The sequence below is a fragment of the Mobula hypostoma genome, chromosome 7 (assembly GCF_963921235.1).
Source record: "Mobula hypostoma chromosome 7, sMobHyp1.1, whole genome shotgun sequence".
Classification (NCBI taxonomy): domain Eukaryota; kingdom Metazoa; phylum Chordata; class Chondrichthyes; order Myliobatiformes; family Myliobatidae; genus Mobula; species Mobula hypostoma.
Genome location: NC_086103.1, coordinates 20,675,744 through 20,688,371, shown reverse-complemented (window position 1 = coordinate 20,688,371; position 12,628 = coordinate 20,675,744). Strand labels below are relative to the sequence as shown.

Below are 12,628 nucleotides of genomic sequence, written 5' to 3'. Positions count from 1 at the left end.
TCTCTTGCATCTCAAGATTTTGTCATTCATGTCTTGGTGAGCTAGTTTTTGTCTTTCCTTTACGTGGCAATCTTCAAATCCATGGAAATAAACTTGTACCGAACTCATCTTACATGAACACACGGGGGTGATGTGTTACCCTATCTGCAGTTGCCAACTACTTACCTCATTCCAACAGCACAACAAGCTATCAGAAAGAAAAAAAAACACCAGTCAATTGACAGTCATCAACTTTTCCACCCTCTTGTCCGATTCCTGTAACATCTTCAAGGTAAAGCAAGAAAGACGAGCAATCTTCTCTCAATCTTTGCAAGCAGTTGCTTGCAAACCTAGCTACAATTCTGTGGTTGGCACCCCTCAAAAGTACAGCCCTCCTTTCCATTTCTCACCTGATAAGACTCAGATGGTTCCCAAGAGCTTTTTAGAAGGTCTTACAAGGGGCGGAAAGAGGAATCAACCCCATTACCACAAAACCTGCAATTAAAAGCAGCCGAAAAAGTCCCCGACTATACCGAAACGTAAGTGTTAATTTGTAATTTTACAGACTGAGTTTCTTTTAGGCAAAGAATTTGGAATTAGTGATTGAACATTTCCAAAAAGGGTTTATGACAGAAATATAATAGTGTGGGTTAAAGTTGCAACACTCTTCTAACGCTTAAACAACATTAAAACAAGACCCCCGATAAATCACAAGGTGGTAGACAGTAACACACCTATGTGATCTTTCACAAGATTTTTCTCTCTGCTATAAGTATTTATATTTTCCCAGTAATGTGACTTCCTTTCTTTCTTTTTTTGGCGTGTGCCTGTGTGCGTCCGTGATGATGTCTTTTTCATGGCTTTAACAAGGCACTGAGCGAAAGAGAGAGAGAGAGCGAGAGACTGTGTGACGAGCCATTCCTCACACAGACATTTTCGCAGTATTTTCCCTTTATTTTACGAGGTCGAGTTGCGATCTCGACACTCAACCCGGCACGGATGGAAAGCGTACTCGGGAGCGGACCCGACTAGTTTCGAACCCGGGAACCTCTGCCCCCGGGTCCGGCGCCGATGTCGTTGTGCCACCAGCCGGCCCCAGTAATGTGACTTTCAACCCTTTTCACTCAACAGAGTGCCCGAGAGAGAAAAACAATCCAGAGTGACAAAGTGATTTCTTACAATCACCTCCACCCCAACCTAACTCAGACCATTTTAAGCTTCTCAGAACAATTGCTTTGCTGTTGTACTTGGAGATGACCTCAGAATCAGAATCAGGTTTAGCATGGCTGGCATATGTCATGAAATTTGTTGTTTTGCGTTAGCAGTACAGTGCCATACACAATAAAAAACATTGTAAATTACAAAAAGAAAAAGAAAAAAATGCAAAAAACAGAATTTAGGCTTGACTGAGGCCTAAAAATAATGAACTGAAGCACTGCCTACCTGCTGCCTTTATTAAGAGATTAAGCCAGTTTAACATTTTGGGGTGGAGATGACGGGAGTGTACCTAATAAAGTGGCCATAGGAGTAGAGCCCACTGTAGTCTTCCGCTGCTGTAGCCCATCTATTTCAAGTTTGACGTGTTGAGCATTCAGAGATGCTCTTCTGCACACCACCACTGTGACGCATGGTTATTTGAGTGACTGTCACCTTCCTGTCGGCTTGAACCAGTCTGGTAATTCTCCTTTGACTTCTCTACAGTTCAGCATTCAACACCATAATTCCCTCCAGGCTCGACAAGAAGCTCAGAGACCTCGGCCTTCACCCTGCCTTGTGCAGCTGGATCTGACTTCCTGTCAGATCACCGGCAGGTGGTAAGGGTGGGCCCCCTCACCTCTGCCCCTCAACACAGGAGCCCCTCGGGGCTGTGTCCTAAGCCCTCTTCTTTACTCTCTGTATACTCATGACTGTGTCGCCACCACAGCTCCAATCTGCTAATTAAATTTGCTGACGATACTACATTGACTGGCCTTATCTCAAATACCAATGAAGCAGCCTACAGAGAAGAAGTCATCATCCTGACATTGTGGTATCAAGAAAACAACCTCTCCCTCAATGTCACAAAAACAAAGGAGCTGGTTGTGGACTACAGGAGGAATGCAGACAGACTAACCCCTATTGACATCAATGGATCTGGGGTTGAGAGGGTGAACAGCTTTAAGTTCCTGGGCACACACATCACCGAGGACCTCACGTAGTCTGTACACACCAGCTGTGTGGTGAAGAAGGCACAACAGCGCCTCTTTCACCTCAGACGGTTGAGGAAGTTTGGTATGGGCTCCCAAATCCTAAGGATTTTCTACAGGGGCAGAAATGAGAGTATCCTGACCGGTTGCATCACTGCCTGGTATGGGAACTGTACTTCCCTCAATCGAAGGACTTTGCAGGGCTGTGTGCAACTTTTGGGCACCTCATAAAAGTTTAGTCAAAAGGGAACAGACGCGGGTGGTAAAGAAGTGGGGTTGGTAAATAAGCAGGAAGCAGGGATAATGGGATTACTTGGAAGATTATTAACTTGTAACCAGAGGGATCAGTGCTGTGACCGCAACTACTTACAATATGTGTTGTATAATTTTTCATTAATGCAAAAATTAAGGAATGTGAAATAGAGGCACAAACAGCTTGCTCTTGGTAAGGTGTCTTCGCAGGATTCCCCACACTAACGACAGATCCTTTTGGTTAATCCAGTCCCTAAAATGAGTGGCTTACTTACATGCCATTTAAACGGCATCTAACTAAAGTGCTGAAAGAACTCAATGTAAAAATGACTATATGTTCTGTGTCACGACAATATTCTAACAATGCTAGATCTTATCCCAGCAAAGTTCTTCTGGACCAGCAAATCTAGTACTTACTTCAGCTTAAACAGTTTATCCCGGCATAGATTAATCTCCCCAGCTTTTGCATGAAGCCAGTCATCCAGTTGCTTCTTGTTAGGGAAAAACCCCAACAGCTCTGTCAATTCTTCATTGTGTCGGGATTTTATCTTCCTGATCTGTTCCTCCTTGTCAGCCTAGCAAAGAATTAAAAAAAACCCTCAGGAATTGGACCTCTCCCTTGATCAATACAGAGTCCAGCTGCAGTAAAACCAAATGAAATAGATACCCTCTTTATAAAAAGGGCAATAATTCAACCAAAGGATGCCAGGTCAAAGACTTACAAATTTCAAAGTTCCAAATAAATTTATGATCAAAGTATGCACATCACCATATGCTAATTTGAGATTCATTTTCTTGCAGGCATTTTCAGGAAAATAAAGAAATACGGTAGAATTTATGAAAACTATAAGTAACAAAGACTGTCAGACAACTAATGTGCAAAAGACAACAAATCATGCAAATATTAAGTAAATAAATAATACTGTGAACATGAGTTGCTCTCTATTAATTAGATCTCAAATATATAGGCTTAAAAACTCTGATAGCAAGGTAAATTTATTATGCAAGCCTCCACAGCTCTCAATTCGAGGCTAAATGAAGAAATTTCACGTTTATTAACCACTAGAGAATGTTACAAAACAACTTTGGTCAAAAGCTGAAATTGTAGTAATCCAAGTAGCATCATCTGGCGAAACTAAAGCAGCCACTTTGACCGAACATAACAACCATTTTGCTAAATAACATCAGTTCTAAACGTGATAAACATTTTGGGTAACTTGCTAAGAAAATAGGCTTAACTTACAACCAAGTATTAACAGAGTTATGCTTCAGTTGTTTATATCAGGTTTATATAAATTTTATAAATTATATATATATATATATTTATATATAAGATCTCATCTGAAGTATTGTGTATAATATTGGTTTCCTTACACATATTAGACAAACAAAATGTAGGTATTTTAAAGCACAGGCTTGGACAAGTTGAGCATGTATCTGAGAAAGTGAGAGGGAATATACAAGATCCAGAAAATGCTGAAAATGTAGACATGGAAAGGATGTTTTCTGTTGCCACAGTCTCAAAGTAGGGGTCACTATTTAAAAGAAAAGTGGTCACCCACTTCAAAAAGATGAAACAAAATATGTTCTCTCAGTTACTGAGAGTTTTAGAACGTTCCTCACGAGGTAAGATTATACAGCACAGCACATAAAACAAGCCCTTTGGCCCAATTCACCAATGCTAACCAAGATATCTCCAATTTCATTGCACTTGGTCCATATCCGTCTAAACCAGGGGTTCCTCAATTAATGGTCTTGGTCCATGGCATAAAAAAGGTTGGGAACCCCTGCTCTAAACTCTTCTATCCATGTACTTGTCCAAATGCAATTTAAGTTTAAGTACCCACCTCTGCCATTTCCCCTGCAGGATAAGCCATGATCTTATATTTCCTGTTTTCTACTGGGACTGGTCTCTTTCAAATCTTAACTTAAACCTATGCTCTTTAGTTTTAGACTCCCCTGGGAAGAAGACAGTGACCATTCAACTTATCTATGTCCCTCATGACTTTGTAAACCTTCACAAGGTCACCCCTCACTCTAGAGACAAAAAGCCCCACAGTAGCGTAGTGGTTAGCACAATGCTTTAAAGTACAGGCAACCCAGGTTCAATTCCTGACACTGCCTGTAAGGAGTTTGTACATTCTCCCCGTGACTGCGTGGGTTTCCTCTGGGTGCTCCGGTTTCCTCCCGGTGCTCCGGTTTCCTCCCACAGTCCAAAGACGTACCGGTTGGTAGGTTGATTGGTCATTGTAAATTATCTTGTGGTTAGGATCAGGTTAAATCGGATTGCTGGGTGGTGCGGCTTAATGAGCCAGAAGGGCCCTTTCCGTGCTGTATCTCAATAAATAACTTATCCAGATTTATTATGACCCAATCCCTCCAGACCTGGTATCCCAGTAAAGACAGGAAATGAAAGCAGTATTTGGTCAATGATTTGTGCATGATGTAAGATCATGGCTCCATCTTTTACCTCACAACCTGCATAAATCCTACATCCTTTCATTCCAATAACAATCCGAAAATCTGTGAGAAATTTAGGAAGTGGGCCCTTAAACAGATGGCTTGGTCTGTAATGATTTCAAATAGCGTGTTAATTACCAGTTCACCCCCGGCTATATTCAGTTAATCTAAGGTTCCTGCGGCAAATCTATCAGCAACCAATTAGTAATTGACCATTAGAAGGGTGAGCTCAATAATTAAAATAGGAAGTAATTACTTTACTGTTATGATATGTGGGGCGGGGGAGTAACATAACATGTTAATACAAGTTGTATCAGACTTTGGTGAGGGTTAATTTGGAGTATTGCGTGCAGTTCTGGTCACCTACCTACAGGTAAGACGTAAATAAGATTGAAAGAGTGTGGAGAAAATTTACAGGGATGTTGCCGGGACTTGAGTATCTGAGTTATGGGGAAAGGTTAGATAGGTTAGGATTTACTCCCTAGAACCTAGAAGAATGAGGGGAGATTTGAAAGAGATATAGAAAGTTTCTGCATATATTTCAGATATGCAGATGACACTGTGTTAATTGCAAGTACGGAGGAAGAACTACAAAACTTAATTGATATAATTGTTGAAGAAAGTGCAAAAATGGGTCTATCAATTGTAAAAAGACAGAATATATGGTGATATCCAAAAAAAAGGAGAATCCTATCTGCAGGCTGAGAATAAATGGGGAAGACATAAAACAAGTACAGAACTTTTGCTACTTAGGAAGCTGGGTGACATCAGATGGCAGGTGCGACATGGACATCAAAAGAAGAATAGGGATGGCAAAAGACACCTTTATGAGAATGAAGAGTATACTGACCAATACTAAACTAGGCATGACAACCCGCCTCAGAGTACTGAAATGTTACGTTTATCCAGTTATGTTATATGGTTCAGAATGTTGGACAATATCTAGTAACAAGGGGAAATGAATTGAAGCAGCAGGGATGTGGTTTTTGAGGAGGATGCAAAGAATATCATGGATGAAATGAATCTCTAATGAGGATGTCATCAACAGAGCAAACACAAAAAGAGAAATAATGTATAATGTATAATGTATAAGATCATGAAAAGGCAACATAACTTCATTGGGCATGTGATTAGGAAAGAGGAGTTAGAATGCACAGTAATTATGGGAAAGATTGAAGGGAAGAAAGCAAGAGGAAGACAAAGACAAATGATGATGGAGACAGCAGCCAGCGAACTGGAAATGAATACCAATGACCTAAAACAGGAGCGTGTTGGCCATGAGTCAAAGCTCACACTGGGCATGGCACCTGATGATGATAATAGAAAGTTATGAAGGGTATAGATAGGGTAAATGCAAGCAGGCTTTTTCCACTGAGGTTAGATGAGACTAGAGCTAGGGGTAATAGCTGGGTTAGTGAAGGAGGTGCCAGAGGCGGCTGTGTGCCACTGAATTTTGTACTGGGTTAGGGGCTGTCCCCTCCCATCAGTGCTGCCCTCTGCTGCTCGCTCAGTGGAAATACAAGTTGGACCACAGCGGACTCTGAGTCCGACCGAAAACTTCGAGCCTCTGACACCGAGCACCGAGCACCATCCTCTGCCAAGCGCTTCGACCCCACCCCGGCCACCGTGCAACAAGCAAAGCTGAGGACTTGGGCCCTTCCCGTCCGGAGATTCTGGATCACACAGTAGCAGCGGCAACGAAGCAGGCATTTCAGAAGTTTCACCAGATGTTCCTCCGTGCTCTCACGTCTGTCTCCATCAAATCAGGATTGTGCATGGCACCCTACTTGACAGATAACAGATACCACCACCGGAGTGGCCGCAGTGAGCTGCGTTGCGCCGCCATCATCTCCTCCCACTCTCCTCTGATGTACCCAGGTCCGCGGTCACTGTTTACAGAAGGTCTGAGTTCGTGTGGTTGCTCTTCTCATATACAGATGAAGAGACATTTCGCATATCCTGAGATTTATGTGACTATTGGACTGTACTTTGTGTTCATTTCCTTCAGTCTCTTGGTGCTCTTTTTCTTGTGGACGGTTGGTGGGAGGGTAATCTGGTAATTTTTGTGTGTTTGGGGGGGTTTGGGTGTTTAGTGTTACAGTCACTGTTCTTTTCTGTGAGTGAGAGGATCAGGGATTGTTATGTGTACAGGGTCGGTGACTGTTATTGTGACTTTTTTGTGCAGCAGGAGGGGGATTTTGGGGTCTGCAAATTTTGCTTTGTTTCTTTTCCATTACGGTTGGGGGGGGGAAATTAACGTCTAGCAGACAAATAACAGAGTTGTATTGGATATGCATACTTTGACAATAAAATGAACCAAGGTCATCAAATTTATTATCAAGATATGTAAATACTACCCGGAGATACCCAGTTTAGCAGGCACTTACAGGAAGAAATACAATAAAATTTACAAAAAACTATACATAAACAGACAAAGACTGACAAACAACCAATAAGATAGACTCCTGACACAAAAAAAAACGAGAGCATGAGTTTATGTGGACAGCCGACTTCTCAGTGCGAGATTAGCCCACTAAGTCCACATAAAGTAGGATAGGCCTGTTGTGAACTTTGTGCACTGAAAGATCGCTTCTGTTTTGTAAGCCTCTAAGTAATTAACCACTAGATACAACGGTGACAGTGATAAGCAGATAATATACACATAATTATTTACCTTATCTTTTTGCAGCATTTCCATCTGAGTTCGAGTGGCGGTATGCATGTTTATCGTCTCCATTTCCTGATCCAGTTTCCGCAAGGACCTGTCTAGATCTTCTTTCTCTCTCCGCAAGTTTGCCACTTCCATATTCAAAGCTTCCACGTTACTGCTTTTTACAGAACGTTCGAGGTCACGCTCCTAAGGAGAGAGAGTTAATTGAGGAGAAAAAGCACCAGAAACCAAAAGAGAACCAGTAGCTTCAACACTTACACATCGCTTTTCAGTAACTGAATTAGGAGCATTCTAACAATCAGGTGAAACAGGAGCAATCAAGATGTCAAATTCCAAATGAAGAATGCTGTAAATACTTGCAATACGAAATAAAAATGGGAAATACTAGAAATACTTGGAAGGGCAAATTGGAAATATACCATGTTTTAGTATGCAAAGAAAGAGTGAAGGGAGGAAAGAACCAAAAGGAAGCTCTGTGTCAGTCTGGGAACCAGGAGAGATTGAACGATAAAAGAGATGATGAATCCAGATAATAAGTTGGTCCTGTTCTGGATTTGAAACATTACTTCTCCTATTACGTGCACACTGCTTAATCAGCTGAGGTTTTTTTTTTGTAGTTTTTTTCTGCTAAGGTTGAGATATACACTAACTGACCAATGTCCATTGACTGGGTTTCACCATTCCACCTCCAGTCCTTCCCACTTTTCCTGAACCATCAGGTAGACTGATTTGTGGACAGCATGTCCATCACTTAGGCAAATGCAAAATAAAGCTGAATCTGAGGAAATCACTCCCCTAAGATACTCTATTTACTGTTGCTTGGCCTACAGTAGAGGGCATCTTCTACCCTAATATAATTGAAGTAGATAGATCGCTACAAACTGCATTGGGGATACTGATAACAGCATTCAAGCCAGTCTCCATATGCGATCATAAACTGGACAAATAAATACAGTAAACAACAGGAATTCTGCAGATGCTGGAAATTCAAGCAACACACATAAAAGTTGCTGATGAAATAAATACAGCAAAATGCTAAACATTTGGACACAACCACGTTGTTAAGAACAGAACAACCTGAGGTGCATTGCTTCAAGAAGGCTAACAATGCCTAGCACTCTGGCCATTCATCGTCTACTTTCAGGGAAAAGATGCAGGAGCTGGTAAGTTTAGGAGGTTCAGACTTAAAATTAGTTTCTTCCCCACTGCTATCAATCTTCAGAATGAATCAGCTTAAGCACAACCCCTTGCCCACGGTGGTACCACGTTCTCGTTCTCTTAATTCTATCTCTCTCTGCTATTCTGTTGTAGTTCAGCATTTGTTTCTGCATTCCCACAGTTCACACTCAATCTTTGCAACATTCTGATGTTTTGCACTTCTTGTTATATATATTACTATATTTATTAGTACCAACTATATTGTTTATTCTATATGAAAACAAGAAATTTCATTGTACCCTATTGTATATGACTATAAACTAATCTGAATCTGGAAAATGGTAGAGTTGGAATCAAATTACAGCCCTCCATTGGTGGGGTTCGATTATGAATACTGCATCCTAGCTGTCTTATGTGATTTGCAAGCCAGGGCCATATGATATGCAGAGCAAGCTGTTACCCATGAAGCAGGCTCCCCCACTCCACGCAGCTGATAAATCCATAGGAATGGCAGAGGCCGATACAGTCTGGCACCAGTGGCATCGTAGGAGTTGCCGGTCAGCGTTGAACTCTACCTAGGACTGCCTTACAGACTCCAGCTCGGTACGTTTCCTTGGGGTTTTCTGCCAAAGCCTTCCCCATGAGTGGGTATAGCTGCAAGCCAGCGGAGGTTTGAGATCAGAGTTCTCCTTCTCAAAGATGAGCTGCCAACCACAGCCGACGAGCCCCATCTGCCCGAAATGCCTGGTTCTAAAGGTGCCTGTAACTTGCCTTTGCCCCTTCTGCCGTCAGTAGAAACGGTTCCACCCCACTCTGCAGCTGAGCCACACAGGACGACTGAGTTGTCAGACGCTATTTGAGGCACACGCTATTGGGAGCTTATTCCCACTACCACTCCCGGCTATAACAACCTTAAGATATATGAAACACAAAACAGTAAAGCACAGTATGGATCCTCCAGGTTACTGACTTGCGCCAACCTTCAAGCCTACTCCAAGAGCAGTCTAGCTCAAGTTTTAGGACCAGCTTCTTCTCCTCTGCCATCAGATTTCTAAATGGACCATGAATCCATAGACACTACTTCACTTCTTGCTTTTTTTTGTACATATTTATTTTGATACATTTCTTATAGTAACTTACAACAATTTTGTTCTGTATTGCACTGCTGCCACAAAAAAAAACAAATTTCATGACATGTGAGTTATGGTATGGATCTCTACTGTGGACTGAGAGTGGGAAGGGGGCAGGGAGCAGGGTAGACAAAGGAGATGTAGTAGATGTGGTGTACTTGGATTTTCAGAAGGTCTTTGACAAGGTGCTGCACATGAGGCTGCCTAGTGAGATAAGAGCCCATGGAATTACAGGGAAGTTACTAGCATGGGTGGAGCATTGGCTGATCAGCAGAAAACAGAGTGGGAATAAAGGGATCCCATTCTGGTTGGCTGTCGGTTACCAGTGGAGTTCCACAGGGGTCGGTGTTGGGAACTCTGCATTTTACAATGTATGTCAATAATTTGGACTATGGGATTAACAGATTTGTGGTTAAATTTGCCGATGATACAAAGATAGGTGGAGGAGCAGGAGGAAATGGAGAGCCTGCAGAAAGACTTAAGATGGTTTAGGGGAATGGGCAAAGAAGTGGCAAATGAAATACAATGTTGGAAAGAGTATGGTCATACACTTTGGTGGAAGAAATAAATGGGCAGACTCTTATTTAGATGGGGAGAGAATTCAAAATGCAGAGATGCAAAGGGACTTGGGAGTCCTTGTACAGGATATCCTGAAGGTTAACCTCCAGGTTGAGTTAGTGGTGAAGAAGGTGAATGCAATGTTTGCATTCATTTCTAGAGGCACAGAATATAACAGCAGGGTTATGATGTTGAGGCTCTTTAAGGCACTTAGAGGATTGCGTGCAGTTTTGGACTCCTTATTTTAGAAAGAATATACCGACACTGGAGAGGGTTCAGAGAAGATTCACGAGAATGGTTCCAGGAATGAAAGTGTTACTGTATGAGGAACGTCTGGCAGCTCTTGGGATGTACTCTCTGGAGTTCAGGAGAATGAGGGGGATCTCATAGAAACATTCCGAATGTTAAAAAGCCTGATCAGATTAGGTACGGCAAAATTATTTCCTGTGGTAGGGGAGTCCAGGACAGGTGGTCACGACTTCAGAATTGAAGGATGTACATTTAGAACAGAGACACAGAGAAATTACTTCAGATTTACCACCCTCTGACTGTGGAATTTGTTGCCACGAGTGGCTGTGGAGGCCAAGTCATTGGGTGCATTTAAGGCAGAGATAGATAGGTTCTTGATTAGCCAGGGCATCAAAGGTATGGGGTGAAGGCAGGGGAGTAGGGATGACTGGAAGAATTGGATCAGCCCATGATTGAATGGCAGAGCAGACCTGATGGGCCGAATGGCCTACTTCTGCTCCAACGGTCTTATGGGAGAGGGGAATCATGGTTGGGAAAAGGTGAAGGCAGAAGGGAGAATGTGGGAATCGCCAGAGTGACATTCTGTAATGATCAATAAACTGATGGATGGGAATCAAATGACACTGTCTGGTGTCTGCACTCACACCCTCCACCCCACTGTTCCTGGCACTCCTCTGCCACCTGTGTTGCACTCCTCCCGTGCGCTGCATCATCACCATTCACAGCATCCTTGACACCCACCAGAGTTACAAACTCACTGTCTGCTCCACATTGACAAATACAGTACAGTGCAAAAGTCTTAGTCATAGTCATAGCCATACTTTATTGATCCTGGGGGAAATCGGTTTTCGTTACAGTTGCACCATAAATAATAAGTAGTAATAACACCATAAATAGTTAAATAGTAATATGTAAAATTATGCCAGGAAATAAGTCCAGGACCAGCCTATTGGCTCAGGGTGTCTGACCCTCCAAGGGAGGAGTTGTAAAGTTTGATGGCCACAGGCAGGAATGACTTCCTATGACACTCTGTGTTGCATCTCGGTGGAATGAGTCTCTGGCTGAATGTACTCCTGTGCCCAACCAGTACATTATGTAGTGGATGGGAGACATTGTCCAAGATGGCATGCAACTTAGACAGCATCCTTTTTTCAGACACCACTGTCAGAGAGTCCAGTTCCATCCCCACAACATCACTGGCCTTACAAATGAGTTTGTTGATTCTGTTAGTGTCTGCTACCTTCAGCCTACTGCCCCAGCACACAACAGCAAACATGATAGCACTGGCCACCACAGACTCGTAGAACATCCTCAGCATCGTCCAACAGATGTTAAAGGACCTCAGTCTCCTCAGGACGGCTCTGACCCTTCTTGTAGACAAGTCTCAGTGTTCTTTGACCAGTCCAGTTTATTGTCAAATCGTATCCCCAGGTATTTGTAATCCTCCACCATGTCCACACTGACCCCCTGGATGGAAACAGGGGTCACCGGTACCTTAGCTCTCCTCAGGTCTACCACCAGCTCCTTAGTCTTTTTCACATTAAGCTGCAGATAATTCTGCTCACACCATGTGACAAAGTTTCCTACCGTAGCCCTGTACTCAGCCTCATCTCCCTTGCTGATGCATCCAACTATGGCAGAGTCATCAGAAAACTTCTGAAGATGACAAGACTCTGTGCAGTAGTTGAAGTCCGAGGTATAAATGGTGAAGAGAAAGTCTTAGGCACCCTAGCTATATACTAAGTATGTACCTAAGACTTTGCAAAGTGCTGAACGTACCGTCAGAGATAATAAACCCCACTCTGATTCTATATTCAGAATCATTTGGATATTCTTTTCAATTGTCTCTCTCCCAAAACAGGTACCTCTTCTTAGGCTTCAGTGCATGATATCAACACAGCATTTAATTCCTTTTACCTCACACGCACTGAAAACAAAAGATTGATAGCGCACTTACATAACGTCCTGACTGAGACTAAGTGCAC

At 42.6% G+C, this 12,628-nt stretch overlaps 1 protein-coding gene across 1 annotated transcript in view; it reads right to left on the bottom strand.

The window, feature by feature from the left end:
• rad50 (RAD50 homolog, double strand break repair protein) overlaps positions 1-12,628 on the bottom strand; it is a 218,229-nt gene that overhangs the window by 119,872 nt on the left and 85,729 nt on the right. The window contains exons 11-12 of the mRNA XM_063053126.1: positions 7,552-7,734; positions 2,835-2,992 (exon numbers count right to left, since the gene is read on the bottom strand). Coding sequence (XP_062909196.1) covers positions 2,835-2,992; positions 7,552-7,734 — 341 coding nt within the window. The remainder of the gene's footprint in view (positions 1-2,834; positions 2,993-7,551; positions 7,735-12,628) is intronic.